A 14,264-nucleotide genomic window follows, 5' to 3' on the forward strand; every position below is an offset into this window, starting at 1 on the left:
GCGGCTCAGACGCCTTTGTTATCCAGCGATGGCTCGTGCGGTCGCCTCGAAACCACCACTACAGTGTGACTCGTACGCGTTATAGACAAGGTTTCGCCTCGGACATTTCAGTGCAGCGTGGGCTTGACACGCATGACACTTTCAGCGCTGCAACTCACCAGCCCAAGACTCTAAGACCCTTTTTTGTCACGCATGACCCTCTTTTGTCCGCATCAAGTCGTCATATCGTCGACGACGGGTAACCGGAAACAGTCATGCTGTGCACACCTTGTCCATCGACAACCGTCAGCACGGTGTTCCATGTTATAACCTCGGTTCAAGCATACATAACCTCGGTTCGAACCTACATACCTAACCTCGGTTCAAACAGACAAAAAATTGGTTCCAACGAGAGCTCAAAATAGATAGTTTAAAAATGCTACGCAAGCGATCGTTTACTTTTCATAGCCAAATTGCTGGGACGCGCCGCCACTACACTGCCACAGCTGGGCCTTCTTGGACCCGAGGTCCATGTCGAGGCAGAAGCCTTTGTGGATCATGTGCTTGATGGCCTTGCTCGACGGGTCGTACTGCCACTGCTGGTTGCCGTTGGAGAGACTGCACGAGTAGGTGTGGACGGGCGCGCCGTTCGAGCCGCGATACGCGTCGAGACAGAGCCCCGTGAGCTCCGACTTGATGGTGTTCTGCACGTGGTCAAAGGTCCAGAGCGCGCCTTGGTCGCTCGCGAGCGCGTTGAACGACGGGCTCGGCGGCCGAAAGCTCACGCTCGAGTCTTGGTTGGCGGCAAAGACCACGTTCTGGCTGCGCATCGAGATGCCAACGTGCAGCATGACGGAGGCGACCGCGATCATCTGGTTGCTGTTGCCAAGGACGCAGGGCCAGACCTGGACGGCGTTGTTGGCCGCTGACGGGTTCGCGTCCATGCACAGGTTGTTGTGCGTCGCGTGCTTGACGCTGGAGCCAGAGACGATCCACTTTTGGTTGCTGTTGCTCTCGTCGCAGGTCCACGTGTGCAAGTACATGTTGCCGTCGCCACCCCGGTACGCGTCGAGGCACTGGTTGGGCGCGCTGCGGCTCTGCAGCTGCTGCGTCCCGGCGTTGTACGTCCAGACAAAGTTGGCCGAGTACGTGTTGTCGCCCATGTAGATACCAGAGTAGTACTCCAAGATGCCTTTGCTCGACGACGTCGTCAGCGTCAGCGGCAGCTGCAAGCGCGACGCGATGGACAAGGGGGCTACTGGCACGGACGCCGGCGCCGGCTGCGGCGCTGGCTGCGGCTGGGGTTGCGGCTGAGGTTGCGGGTTGGCAGGCGAGGCGCCGCCCGTCTTGAACTGCTGGGAGAGCTGCGTGCACTGGCCGGGCTGGAGCGCGACGTTGGCTGTGATCATGTCACCCGAGAACGACGTCATGCTGATCTGCGTCGACCCGAGCGGCGCGGTCTGCTGCGCCTGGAAGTAGTATGCCGTGCCGCCAAAGAGCGGGCAGGTCGGGCCATTGACCGACATGCTGGCGACGCCGTTGACCGTGTTGGTCGGCTGGACCGCAAGCCACCACTGAGAACTGCCGACCTTGGCGCAGATCTTGACGCCGCCTTGGACGGGGCAATCGACGAAGCTCCACTGGACCTTCCAGCGACCCGTCGTATGGCCCGTGGTCGCCTGGAACACGGGCAGGGCCATGTCGAGGTCGCCGTTCTCGCAGCCGGGGCAGTGGTCCGTGATCTGCGCGACGGCCACCGTATTTTTGGTGCAGCCAGCGTCGACGCACTGGATTTGGACGCAGCGGCCGCAGTGCTTGCCGAGCGCCCACTGCACCGTGTTGATCGCGACGTGGTAGCCGTTCGTGGACATGGGCAGCCAGTCCATGAGGTTGCAGTTGCCGTCGCCCGGCGGCGACCCTTCGGGCCCACCGTACGTCGTGGCGATGCCCGTGCTGCTCTGGCCCAGCACAGCGACCGCGAGCGCGAAGACAAGAAGCGCGACGACGTTCTGCGCCATGTTGGACGGTCGGCAAAATGGAAAGTGAGGCGTCTGCGATGCACCAGTGGCGTGTGCACCACGTGGTCGTGCGGCAGTCGGCGCCTCGGCCAAGTGATGTTCGATCGCTCCATCTCGCCGCCCGACCGACCAACCACGAGCCGCCCCAAATACTACCAAACTTAACGCGCAAATCAACTTTATCAGCAGCTACAACCAATGCAGGACGGCGCTCAAACGCGTCGTTAACGAGGACATGCCCACCGAATGATAGGCTCCAAAATCACGATCGAGCAACGCACGCACCCAAGGCCAGCGCTGGCGTGTCCCAAGCAACGAGCCGATATCTGGGGTAAAGTATGCCTCTGCTTATCACCACACGCGCGGCCATCGCAGGTGGCATTGGCGAAGACGCCAAACCGATCGCGGAAGGCTCGGTTACAGTACTCGCAGCAGCCCATCTCTGTCTCCGAGGGAGGAGGTTTATCGAACCGAGCGAAGCCATGCAGCGAAGCTATCGTTCCTGCTGAATTCATGTGGATCCTTTCTCCACATCTGCAGATCCTTCCCAGTTACTAAACTAGCGTCAAGTCAATGAAGTGTGGTGGCGGCTGGTGCTAAACAGCCAACAAACTGGAGGTGGCGCTCGAGCTCCGCGCGTAGCACGGACACATTTCCAAAGCGACGAGGGAATTAGAGGACTATTATAGGAACGCTAGCCCTTGAGCGGACCAGCTGTAGAGCCAGATGACGCAATGGCAGGTTGTCCCAAGGTTGCCCTTGGGAGACGACTGCATTGATCTGGATAGAAATGCACCCGAAGCTCCTAGTTCCACCACCGAAACCAGCGGCGCCAACGCTTTTTTGTCTTCTCGGCCACTTTGGCGGCGGCCGCATCGACGACCGCTTGGTGCTCGAGCTCCTTGAGGCGAACCTCCAAGAGATGGCGAAACTTGGCCCGTGCGCCTACAATGACTCTCGTTTGAGATTGAGTTTCGGCTGCGAATCTCAACTACGTTTGCTTCGAAACGCGCATTGGAGCTTGACGGCGCTCGCTTCGACCTTGCGCTTGTACGCTTCGTCTTTGGCCCGCGCATGCAGTCGTTTGCGCTCGTCGATAATGGCTTGGCGCTCGGTCGCTTCGGCGAACGGCTACCGTCGCCGCATGTCGCATGGTGTATGTATCAAGTTGATACCTCGGGGGCAGTCGCCTGTTGCGCTTTGGACACTTGATCCACGTAGTGCCACGTGTCCGAGGCAAAGTCATACTCGTGCACAAAGCGGGGCGAGAGCTTCTGCACGGGCACCATTTCGATGACGCCGGTGCCGTCATAGACGACCTCGACGGTCCCAAACTTGTTGTGCGGCACACTCGTGATGATGGCACTCGCAATCACGTCCGCGTCGCTTCCTGCATAACAACATATAACACTTGTTGCCATACTTGGATGCATACGAGGTAGCCGCTTGATGTAAAGCCCGTCGGTGGGAGCCAAAGTCGTCCGCAGATTGGTAAAGGGCTGCAGCTGCGAGAGTTGGCGCGGCACGAACCGCTTCAGGGACCCGTCCGAGGCGAACGCCGCGCACTTGTCGTCGTGACGGCACAGAGTTTTGAGCTCGTCGAGCGACTTGGTGGCGTCCGTCGCGAAGTTGCCGGCGGAAAAGTCCCGTCCCCGGTAAAACTCAAACCAAATGGCTACGCACACAATAATGTCAAAGTACAGGACACCGAGCAGACTTGAACCCGCGCGCCGGGCAAGGACCATCGCCACCATGACTTGCTGCCCGAGGACGCACCACGAGGGCAGTTGCACGGCCTTTCTGTACAAGTACGCTTCGTAGACGCACTGAATCGTCGCGGCCGCGGCGTGCCGGCGCGCAGTGAGGATCTGGTATTTGGCGTACGCGCGGTGGCAGCGGAACATCGAGGCGATGCGCCGCGCCGAGTAGTACTCCAGGTCGAAGCGCAGAATCGCCTTGTACCGCACTTCGTCGGCTTCCATGACGAGCCGCTCGGCGCGATGGAGCGCTTGCAGTTGAACTAGCGTGCGTGCATGACAATTATGTGTGCAAGCTAATTTGACGCATACAAGGGGAGTAGTCGTCGATGGGCTCGATGTTCTCGGGGGGGACCCACAGCTTTTCGTGGTTCAAAACGACGGGCTTCCCTACGCCATAAAAAGTACCTTGAGCAACTAACTTTTCACTGCTGCAGGTTTCATCGTTGGCAACCGGGCATTCGGGGTTGCGTCCGGGGACCCATCTTGGAGACGGAAATGTGCGTCACGAGGCGCGTCCGCTCCGAGAGCTGCGCCTGGAGATCGTCCTGCGGCACGTGGTTTGAGATCGGGAGAGACTTCAGGGCTACCCGCTGGCGACTCGCGCGGTTGGCGTCGATTTCGGCTTGGGGCGGCAGGACCTTCATGCGCTCGTAGTAGACTCGGTACTGTCCGAGTACGACTCTTAGTTGCTCGACGAACTGCGCTCGCTGTTGTGCCTGCGGTGACTAGCAGCACGCTGGATGGGATCGAGAACCTCCTCTTCCGCGTACTTTGGCGTCGAAATAAGCAATGAGCCATTGGATCGGATCGTCCGACTGAGCTTTCTACCATAGCCGTATTAGAGGCGGCTTCGACGAATAGATCTATGTACCCGCAGCTCGACAATAGCTTGCAGACACTCGGGTACAAAGCTCTACAACTGCGTTCGCAACAATGTACTTTCAGAGTCGACGACCTCGAAAATGGCGCGGGTATTGCCCGACTCGATTGCTGGAAATGCGCCGATGGTAGGTGGAGGCGCAATAGTGTCGAGGACGTCCATGTGCGGGCACCAATGGTCCTGCAGCCAGCGCGGCTCTGGGGCGAAGAAGGCTCTGTCTGCGTCCGTCAAGATTGAGTCGGTCACGAGCAAGGTCGCCTCGAGGTCCAAGCACGTGCGAAGCGCTTGCAGTCGCCGTGCTCGGAGTCGCTGATACAAGTTGTCCAAGGTGCAACTTGATTGATGATCGTCGTACCGAGAGATCGTTGCGCATGCGTCCGAGGCTGATTTGCTTCTTGTGCAACTCCCGCGACAGCGTCACTTCGTCGGGTTCGTCGATTAGCATCGCCTGCTCGCCTTTCGCCTGCCGTGCCACTTGTAGAGAGCGACATACCGCTGAACGAAGGTACTCGGCCATGTAGTTGAACGGGTCGTGGGGTCGCGCCATGATCACCTCTTGGATGCCATCCGACAAGAACTGCAGCAGCCCCTACAGCGACGTAGAAATGTAGCCTCGCAATGGCGTCTTATACTTGGACGGGCGCTTTCTGAAGCGCCTTGATCTGCGCTGCAAGGTCCGCTCGCCACGTCGGTGGAAGGCCCATGCGCACCGTTACACTACGGCCTCCAATCTAACAGCACGTTGCCCGATGCTTTTGTTATAACTCTAGTAGGCATGGTGTACTGAGTATCGGAGCTACAATGTAGCGATGCTGATCAAGAGGCTTTGACACGTTGCGACGAGAAGCTGCGATTGCGCAGTATGCTTCATCACTACTGAAGACGCGGCGAAGAACTAACTTGAACGGTGGGTTCTGCCGCCGTTTCAGATCCCGTTTCGCGCGCCAAGTAGCTCGTCCATGGCGTACCATGTAGCGCAGCGGCCGCAGTCGGCGCGGCCGCACGTGCCGACGCGGCCCTTGCCCAAGGCGGCGAGCGGGCACATGACGCTCGCGACGTTTCGGTTTGCGCCCGACTCGGACGAGCTCGAGCGCACGCCGGAGCTGATCAACGTCCAGAGCAACGTCCATACGCTGCTGAGTCTCATGGCCGACGACTCCAACATGGGCCTGCACCAGCCGACGCGCGTATTGCAGGCGTCTCGCTTCCGCACGCATCTGCCGAGCACGGTGCTCGTGGGGCCGCACTGCGATCTGTACGCGTGGTATATGACGTCCAAGGACGGCCACGTCGTTCGGAAGCACAAGTCCAACTGCAACTGGAAGAGTGTGCTCCAAGCCTTCTGCGGACACATGAACAAAGGGTTCTCGCCGCTGAGCCACCGAGGCGCGCGGACGGCGTGCCGCGACCATTGGCCCGTCGCCGTGGCCAAGTTTGTCGACGGGCGCACGCGGCTCCTCTCGGGCGCAGCGCTCATCGCGCTCGTGAAAGGACTCGAAGCGAGCGCGCCGGGCGACACGGACTTTGCGACGCTTCCGTTTTGCTTGACGCAGTTTGTGCCACCGGCCAAGCGCGTGCGCTACCTCAGCGTCTACACTGTGGTAGATGAATTCAATACACTCTCGTTGGCACTTAGGCTTTGGTAGGTTGAGGGCGCGGGCGACTGCCACGTCGTTGTCGCCGAGCTACCTCCGTTCTACCGAGAACAAGTGCATAGCGACTTGCCCGTGACGGATGGCAACATCAACACGGACCCGATCCAAGTCGTCCAACACGGTGCGTCGCCTCGTCGTCTCCTCTTTCCTGCCGCATGCAACGAGGTAGAAAGCAGTATGTTGCTCGGCGAGGCAATCCAGAAGGAGACGACGCTCTTGGCGCGTCATATCAACCGCCACAACGCCGCCACGGGCACGCCGGTTGTGCACCAGCTCATTCTCGAGTACATGGTGCATGCCAAGGACGGCGAGGTCTACCTGACATCGATCCTCGGTGTGAGCTGGCAAAACGGCGAGCAAGTACAGCAAGTGTGAGTTCGTCTACTGGCTTATCGATTTGATAGGTGCACTTGGTGGACGCTGTCACAAACAACGTGGAGCTACTAGACCCGAGTGGACCCGCGCCTCCGACGGCGGCGGTCGCGCGGCAGATTTTCAAGTTTTCAAGAAGCTTGAAAGGCTCCCAAGCCCGATGCGAGGTGGCGGAGCGGCAGGTCTTGCACTACATGAGCGAAGCGGAGAAGGCAAAAGCGCAGGTGTCTGTACTCCACGACCACTTGCAGCGCACGTCCGACCAGCTGCAAGTGGCATGCGAGGCGACGCCGTACAAGATGCGCATCGAAGCCCTCGAGACGGCGCTTCGCAAAGCAAATCAGCGCGTCGAGACGCTCGAGGAGCAGCTCCAAGGCGAGCGGCAAACGCGGGTCGAGAGTGCGACCCTCCTCACGAACGAGGTACTTCAATTGTGTCTAGTTGATCGTCCAATTGAAGGTAAAATAGCGCAACACGTTTTGTGTGGCGCTGCAGCAAGCGCAAGCCAAGATCGAGACGCTCACAAAAGACCTCGAGCTGGCGACGTCGACCGAGGCCAGTGCTAGTCGGTCGCTGAGCGCAGAAACCACGGCCCATGCGCGGACCCAGCAGCTGCTAGCAGGTCTGGAAGCCCTTCTCGCACAGCAAAAGGACATCCACGCCACTCACGTCGCCAAGATTCGAACGCTCGAAGACGACTTGACAAAGACGACCGAAGACCGCGACCACCTCCAGCGCCTCGTGCCCTACGCCAATGTACGCCACGTTTAAGTATCAACTTGATACCATTGTGACGTGTATAGATCAAAAAGACGGCGTATTGCAAGCGACTTCACTTGCACGATCTCTACTTGGGCTGGCCCGACTGGCAGCTGCAAGTCGAGTGCCTCGACCGCGTCGTCTCGATGCACGTGCTCACGCTCCAGAAGACCTTTGACCACTTTCAGCCGATGAAGCTGCCGGTCCTTCTCGAGTCGACGTCAATTACACGCACGTATCCGCTGATCCACCACCGGCTCAACTTTGCCCAGCTCTGCGAGTGCATGCGTCTCTGCGGCGTTCTCACGACCCGGTACCAATGGCGTTCCAACGTCCATCAACGACGACTGCAGCTAGGTTCACGACGGCGGTGCTGGAAACCGTGTTTCTCAAGTGCACGGAAAAGTCGTTTGCAAAACAGACGAAAGGCCCCACGACCGCTGGCGTCGGCCGACCCCGGGGCATGTCGTTTATGGAGTTCATCGAGTGCGTTGTGCGCGTCGCGATGCTCAAATGCAAGGCCTCTCACATGGCCGCCGAGGCGGTTCAAAGCTTCATGGACACGCACTTGCTACCCGCCGAGCAAAAGTGGTGACGAGCTTCATACTTCGAGTTCAAGAGTTGAGCTCGCCGTGTCGATGCGACGTGCTTGAAAGCAATTTGAACGCGTTTAACGATTGCAAGTATCATCAACACCAAGTAAGTCTTGAAGCAGCGCTGCGCTTCGTGCGCGCTACAGCAGTCGGAGACACCAAGGTGGTCACTCCAATTCAGAGATCTGCAAAGTTGTCCAGTCCGTCTGTCCGGAGCTGTCCGTCGGTGTACGTCCGTTTTTTTACGTACACGGACGGACATTGCGAGGCTCCTCTGGAAACCGGACGGACATGGACGTACACAAAAAGTTGGGATAAATATCGGACTGGACACATACGTACACAGCAAAACAAGTGGACAGGAACTTTGTCCGTACGTTTCGTCCGCAAATGTCCGATGCGAATCGAGCGTCGAGGACGACCTGGAGTAGCATGGGAGAGGCATCTTGGCGAGTCCAACGACTGTCGAAGGACTCCAATGCCTCTCCCGGGGTCACATCGAACCGACGGTGGCAACACGGTGACGAAGCAGCGCAACCGCCTCAGCCCAAGTTTGGTTGACGACCTTTTGTTCATCCGTTCTTTCATGAGCGAAGCTTGGATAATATGCATAAAGGCAAAAACATTCTCCTCGGGCGTGATCGCTCCAATGACTTCTGGGCTAAACTCAACCCTGTGGCGTGCTAAGCTACATTACACCGTTCCGTTTTCCATTGTCGTGGTATAGAATAGAATCACAGTGTGGACGTCACGGACGTCTGCGGACAGAACGTACAGTCACGGACTGGACATAATTCGGACATACACGTACGGACAAAAAATACGAGGAAAAAACCGTACGTACATGGACGTACAATATTTCTTTGCATATAAAGCGTACGTACATGGACGTACAAAAAAACTCATAATAAAACCTACGGACACGGACGGACACAAAAACCCAGTGCAGATCTCTGCTCCAATTCGGCGTTTCAAAAGAGCATTAAAAACAAAACACTGCAGGGAGTATTGTATACCCCGGGGCACAATGATTAAGTGCCCCGGTGTACTGCCATGGAAGGTCCTTTTTGCAGCATGCCGCCCGTGAAGGTGGCGATCGTCCAGTTCGAGCCCGTGCTGGGCGACGTGCCCCGCAACATGGCCCACGTCTCGGCGATGCTCGCCAAGCTCTCGGCCGCTGACAGCATCGACATTCTCCAGCTCTGCGAGGTGCGCTGTCGGTGGCCGTCGTCAGCTCATGCGAGCTAGATGCCATTTACGGGCTACTGCTTCAAGGACCGCGCCGAGATTGCGCCGTTCGCCGAGCGCCCGGACAACGGACCTACGTTTGCGTGGTGCCAGGCGCAGGCGCGCCGCCTGCGCTGCCTCGTGGCGTGCGGCTACGTCGAGCGCGGCGACGGCGACGCCTTGTACAACGCGATGATGGTGCTGAGCCCGGACGGCGATCTGGTCTACAATGCGCGCAAGGTAGAAGACGATGCGATACAACAGTCTATAACGCGCATGCAGACGTTCCTGTACGAGACCGACAAGACGTGGGCGTCGCCCAGTCCCAGCAGGTTTGGCTCGTGGTACTGCCCGTGGCTCCAGCGGCAGCTCTCGTTTGGTGCGACTCGCTACAATCGGATCTTTGCAGAAACGTCAATGGATGCTACTAGGTATCTGCATGGACATCAATCCGGATGATTTCAAGGCGCCGTGGGAAGCGTACGAGTTTGCGACGAGCATCGTCGAGGCCAAGAGCTCGATCGTTCTCTTCTCGAGTGCGTGGAACGACCATAGCCCGCATGAGACAAGCAACTCGGCCATGCCAACCATCCAGTGCGGCCAACCTGATTCGTATGACAACAAGAATGGGCTAGGTATTGGGCGAATCGGCTTGTCCCCGTCATTAAAGCGGCCCGCGCAGCCACGACAGACTGCTACTTTGTCTGCTCCAACCGAACCGGCATCGAGCGCGGCACGCCCTTTGTCGGCGGCTCCTGCGTCTTGTCGCTGCGGGAGCCCTCGCTCTTGATCAGTGCCGGGCGGTTTGACGAGGCCGTCTTGGTCGCTACCTTGCCGTAGAGTCCTATTGCTGAGCGCTAGAGCGCAATATACAAATGGATATCTGCGTCCAGGTCTGTCTCGACCGCTGCGTCGTCTCTCCTCAAGGTGGCAAGGCGCAGAAGGACGACTACCAAGGCAGGGGACCAAAGCCATAAACGCTTTCTATGGCCCGCGGCTGTGTCGATTCGATGGCAGCACTTCTTCGATGCAGGAAGCGCCACGTTTTCGCGCCTCAATCGTACGTTCCGACACCAAGGACGTGGGGTTTAAATAGGTCATATTCAAGGTGCTCACAATGTCAGAGCATGGGGTCGTCGTCGTCGTCCGAGTACGTGTCGCTCTCCGTGTCGTTGTCGTCGTCGTCGTTGCCCTTCTCGTGCTGACTGAGAAAAATCTCGGTCGTGTACTCGGCGTGAAATGGCGCGAGGTTGAAGGTGCACCCGTTGGTTTGAAACACGACCGGGCACCCGGCGTCGCGCCACGTCATGAAACGGTCGCGCAGGATTGGCGCGAGGAGGCGCACGTCGGGATGGCGGTCGTCCCACCAGCTGTCGGCTGCGACGCGGCGGCCAAACTCGTGGCACGAGAGCATGTCGTCCCATGCCATGTCTTTGGAGAGGAGCCATCGCGGCGGCGCGTCTTGCGCGCAGACGACGTACGCGTGCGGGCTCTGCTTCTCGACGATCTTGCACTTGGTCATGGCGCTCAAGCGCACCTTGAGGCGCGGCTCGTAGTAGCCGTCGCACGCGCAGTTGTGAATGCGGCCGATCGCACACGTCGACTCGTACTCGGTCGCGTGCGTGAGGTGGGCGAGGCGCCAGATCTCGGCGTGGAGATCCTGCAGGTACAGAGGCGCAGGTGTTCGGATGCACTGGGGGTCGCTCGTCAAGAAGTAGACGCCGAAGCCTTTGCCCGTGATGCCGCACGCCGTCTTGACCTCGGTGTGCACAAGGAAGCGCAAGTTGCGGTCGTCGACGATCGCCATGCGGTTGCGCAGGCGCAAGAGCTGGAGGAGGCGGAAGCGCGGCGACCCGCGAAGGTGCGCAGCGATCGCGCGGGACGTCAAGGCCAGCGCGGCCAGGTCGGCGTTCGACTGCGTCGCAAGTGCGTCGTGGAGGAAGGCGTCGAGGAAGATGGTCCACGGATCTTGGTAGTTGTGGCTGAAGCTCGTAAGACTCATGTTACAGGCCGGTCGTTCAATAATAGCACGAGACGACGAATGAGCTCCGGTGCAATCATCTTCATCGTCCGCCCGCTGGTCGAGAGATCCGGTCATGAGAGCATCTTGGGGAGGACAGAAACGAGCACTTGATTGGCCAAGCCAGACCCACGTGGTAGGCGATCGAGGCCCAGGCGACTGCCAGGTGGTTTTGATGGGTCCCCCCATATCGACGGGGACCTACACTGCAGGCCATTGCCCTGATTCAACACTATCGCTATTGCCCATGTGGACTGAATTGGGGTACGGGGAGGGGGACGTCATGGTCCGCGACAAACCGTGGATCAGGGCGATAAAAACCCCACCGACGGCTCAACCTAGATACATGTGCACCTGGCGAGACCAGGACCGCGTAGACAGGCCACGGCGATCGACATTTCTGCAAAGCGTCTCATTTGAATCAGAAAAAATATGATTGAAGAGACAATATTGAAAGAGTCAGCCAGCCTGAAGACATGTTTGAGATCTGTCTTCAGTCGTGCCCACGGACCGGCGCCAAAAAGGTCACTGCCGTCCACGCCGATCCAACGCCGTTTCTCGCCGATCGATCACGGGATACTAAGCCAAAAGTGAACTAATACATGCTTTGTGAGAGAATTTCATCCAAGCTTCCAAGAGAGCCATGGCCAGACCGTTTGCAGAGGACAACAGCGGCCCTTGGGCGATCATTGTAGCCACATCAGACAGAGTGTCAAGGTCCAACGACAATCAACTCGTCATAAAACGACGATCGTTGAAGTTCCGGCCGTCGCTGGCTCTCGCGTTGGCCTGGGACTAACGCGTCTGTCAACTTGTAGTTGGTACGTGACGTCATGTCGGGCGCGTCAAGCCTCGTGTGGCTTTGGGCGGCGCGCAAAGACAGTAGACGATGTAGATCTCACGTCCAGAACTGCGGAACGAGACGATTCGCTATCCGAGATGCTGCGTAGGTATTGTAGAAACGAACGAGAGAACGAGCACAAAGACGAGCGATTGAAGCTGGAGGTCTCGCATCTAGCGCCTCTTCTTCTTGTTAATGCATCACCAGCTGTGAGGATCTTGTAAACATCCATCTCGGCCCATTGGGGTGCCACTCGAAGCCACACGGGTGGTGCTCACCACATCGTTTCGTTTGTGGGCACAAAGGTCGAGTGCTGGATCATGGTTGGATGGAACGGAGATCCGAGACTGTCGCCCGACACCTTGACACATGCAAGAAAGACGACTCGGGCACTCGCCGAGTTGGCTGGAAAACACTGGGAAACAGTCTGTCCCGATACGGGATGCTCGATGCTAGCGGCGAGAAGGAGATGTGTCTGTTGACTCTATCGTGCTACTTGGTTTGATGCTTAGCACGCTAACCACTTCTGCACGTAGTAGACTTGCGCGAGTGCCATGCTGATGAGGACCACGTTTCCGAGCAGCGCCACGTACACAAAGCGGGCGAGTGCACTCTCGGCCGCTGCGAGACCCAATTGAAGCAGCGACAGACACAGAAACGTCGTACCGTTGCGGCTCGTGCGTTCGTGTTGCACGATCGAGCCGATTTTGCCTACAAGGTATTACGCGTCGGTGCATCCAGGGCTGGCTTGGCCACCTACCTTTGAGGTCCCAGATGCGCTGGCGAAACTGCAGCATCTCGATCCACAGCGACGCGCCAACGTCTACCGACAGATGTGGCGCCGAGTCCAACAAAGCGACGCAATACCTTCAAAGGTCACGAGCGGCCAGTGGTCGGCCGCGACCTGCGACATGGAGTGGAGCTCTGCCGCGCCTACGGACGGGCTAAACACCTAACAGACACAAAAATTGTCCAGCGCGTCTCGTGGAGAGGAGAGGAGGGTACCGCCAAGGACAACGTCGCCTGCCCGTGCTTGATGGCATCTACTCCACGTGCAGCGTGCCATATACAAAGTAGGGCAAACCTGTGGCAATGTCGGTGATATCAAAGACGGCGCTGCCGCCGGTTTCACACGCGACGACGTGGTCCTAGCAACCCACGTGTGGTCGGTCGATAATACTCATGGGCAGTAGTACCCTGGCCACGCCGTCGAGGTGCGATTGCCTAGCCACAGATTCAACCCCATCTCGCACTGCATTGATATCTACCAGCTGCCATGTTGGACTGTCGAGAGAGGGATGGTCGCGAGCTGGAGCTCCGAGACGTCGGTGGCCTTGACCGAGAGCGAGAGGTAGACGCGCGTCTTGGCGTCGACGATGCTGGGGGAGACACCGGAGAGCGAGAATCGCATGTAGCCCACCGACTAGAGACATCGAATCATTCGCTCGCTAGAAGAGCAAAACCTCGTGGTCCGTGTGCGAGTGCACGGCAGTGAGCGACGACGACGAAGCGACGACGCCGAGCGTGTCGGCCCGGGTGGGATAGACCTGCGGACGAAGGGTCAAGTGGACGCTCTGCGCAATGTCTTTACGGTGAAGGTGCGTGTGCCTGCAAGGAGAAAGTCAAAGGCGTACAAGACCGTCTTCTCGGCCGAGCCAGAGCCTGTGACGTCGATGACATGGACGGCAGAGTCGACCATGGTACCTGGATGCACAAAGCAGAAGCGGTAGAGGCCGCTACGCACGCACGTTGTAGGCCTCAGACGACAAGCCGATGCGTACCTCTCGCGCACTTGGATCGCAACGTGTCCAGCCTTGTGGAACGTCCACTCCTTGGCGAGCCGCCCGGTGGGTGTTTGGATGAAGGCGTCCACTGCATCTACCGCGCGCCTTGTCAGCGCATGTCACGTGAGACGATCGCGCACCAGGCGTCTCGGCGTCGACCAGCTCGAAGCGGAAGAGCAGGCGGTTCTGCGTCGCACGGGCGTCGAGGAGCTCGTAGAAGCACTCCTAAACGACGCGATGAGACTGCGATGGCGGCGATGACGCGGGTGCGCACGGGCGAAGACGCCGTTGCAGCCGTGTCGAGCGTAAAGAGGAAGCGCGAGCCGGCCTCGACGGCCAACGCCATCCATGCGATGGCAACCAGCACGGCCCGCGT

The 14,264-nt window shown here is 58.7% G+C and overlaps 6 protein-coding genes across 6 annotated transcripts; 2 read left to right on the forward strand and 4 right to left on the reverse strand.

The window, feature by feature from the left end:
* Positions 1-434: 434 nt before the first annotated feature.
* SPRG_13536 (hypothetical protein) lies at positions 435-1,997 on the reverse strand (the record flags this gene model as incomplete). Its single annotated transcript, XM_012353132.1, has 1 exon — positions 435-1,997. One exon carries the CDS (start codon positions 1,995-1,997, stop codon positions 435-437), a length of 1,563 nt encoding a protein of 520 aa, XP_012208522.1.
* An 805-nt stretch (positions 1,998-2,802) lies between these two features.
* On the reverse strand, positions 2,803-4,401 carry SPRG_13537 (hypothetical protein; the record flags this gene model as incomplete). The annotated part of the gene is made up of 8 exons (XM_012353133.1): positions 2,803-2,942; positions 2,993-3,128; positions 3,173-3,387; positions 3,433-3,672; positions 3,721-4,017; positions 4,067-4,144; positions 4,209-4,302; positions 4,345-4,401. The coding sequence occupies 8 exons, from the start codon at positions 4,399-4,401 to the stop codon at positions 2,803-2,805; spliced, it is 1,257 nt and encodes a 418-aa protein (XP_012208523.1).
* A 1,195-nt stretch (positions 4,402-5,596) lies between these two features.
* SPRG_13538 (hypothetical protein) lies at positions 5,597-8,105 on the forward strand (the record flags this gene model as incomplete). The annotated part of the gene is made up of 6 exons (XM_012353134.1): positions 5,597-6,238; positions 6,284-6,652; positions 6,697-7,086; positions 7,133-7,420; positions 7,468-7,736; positions 7,781-8,105. The coding sequence occupies 6 exons, from the start codon at positions 5,597-5,599 to the stop codon at positions 8,016-8,018; spliced, it is 2,196 nt and encodes a 731-aa protein (XP_012208524.1). The 3' UTR covers positions 8,019-8,105.
* A 985-nt stretch (positions 8,106-9,090) lies between these two features.
* On the forward strand, positions 9,091-10,090 carry SPRG_13539 (hypothetical protein; the record flags this gene model as incomplete). Its single annotated transcript, XM_012353135.1, has 5 exons — positions 9,091-9,225; positions 9,265-9,483; positions 9,526-9,622; positions 9,675-9,837; positions 9,879-10,090. 5 exons carry the CDS (start codon positions 9,091-9,093, stop codon positions 10,081-10,083), a joined length of 819 nt encoding a protein of 272 aa, XP_012208525.1. The 3' UTR covers positions 10,084-10,090.
* Positions 10,091-10,363: 273 nt separating this feature from the next.
* SPRG_13540 (hypothetical protein) lies at positions 10,364-11,245 on the reverse strand (the record flags this gene model as incomplete). Its single annotated transcript, XM_012353136.1, has 1 exon — positions 10,364-11,245. The coding sequence occupies one exon, from the start codon at positions 11,243-11,245 to the stop codon at positions 10,364-10,366; it is 882 nt and encodes a 293-aa protein (XP_012208526.1).
* Positions 11,246-12,411: 1,166 nt separating this feature from the next.
* On the reverse strand, positions 12,412-14,234 carry SPRG_13541 (hypothetical protein; the record flags this gene model as incomplete). The annotated part of the gene is made up of 12 exons (XM_012353137.1): positions 12,412-12,815; positions 12,865-12,927; positions 12,972-13,056; positions 13,110-13,147; positions 13,189-13,252; positions 13,301-13,328; positions 13,373-13,527; positions 13,568-13,651; positions 13,696-13,840; positions 13,886-13,982; positions 14,029-14,113; positions 14,163-14,234. The coding sequence occupies 12 exons, from the start codon at positions 14,232-14,234 to the stop codon at positions 12,613-12,615; spliced, it is 1,119 nt and encodes a 372-aa protein (XP_012208527.1). The 3' UTR covers positions 12,412-12,612.
* Between the last annotated feature and the right edge of the window lie 30 nt (positions 14,235-14,264).

Source organism: Saprolegnia parasitica (genome assembly GCF_000151545.1).
Source record: "Saprolegnia parasitica CBS 223.65 unplaced genomic scaffold supercont2.115, whole genome shotgun sequence".
Classification (NCBI taxonomy): domain Eukaryota; phylum Oomycota; class Saprolegniomycetes; order Saprolegniales; family Saprolegniaceae; genus Saprolegnia; species Saprolegnia parasitica.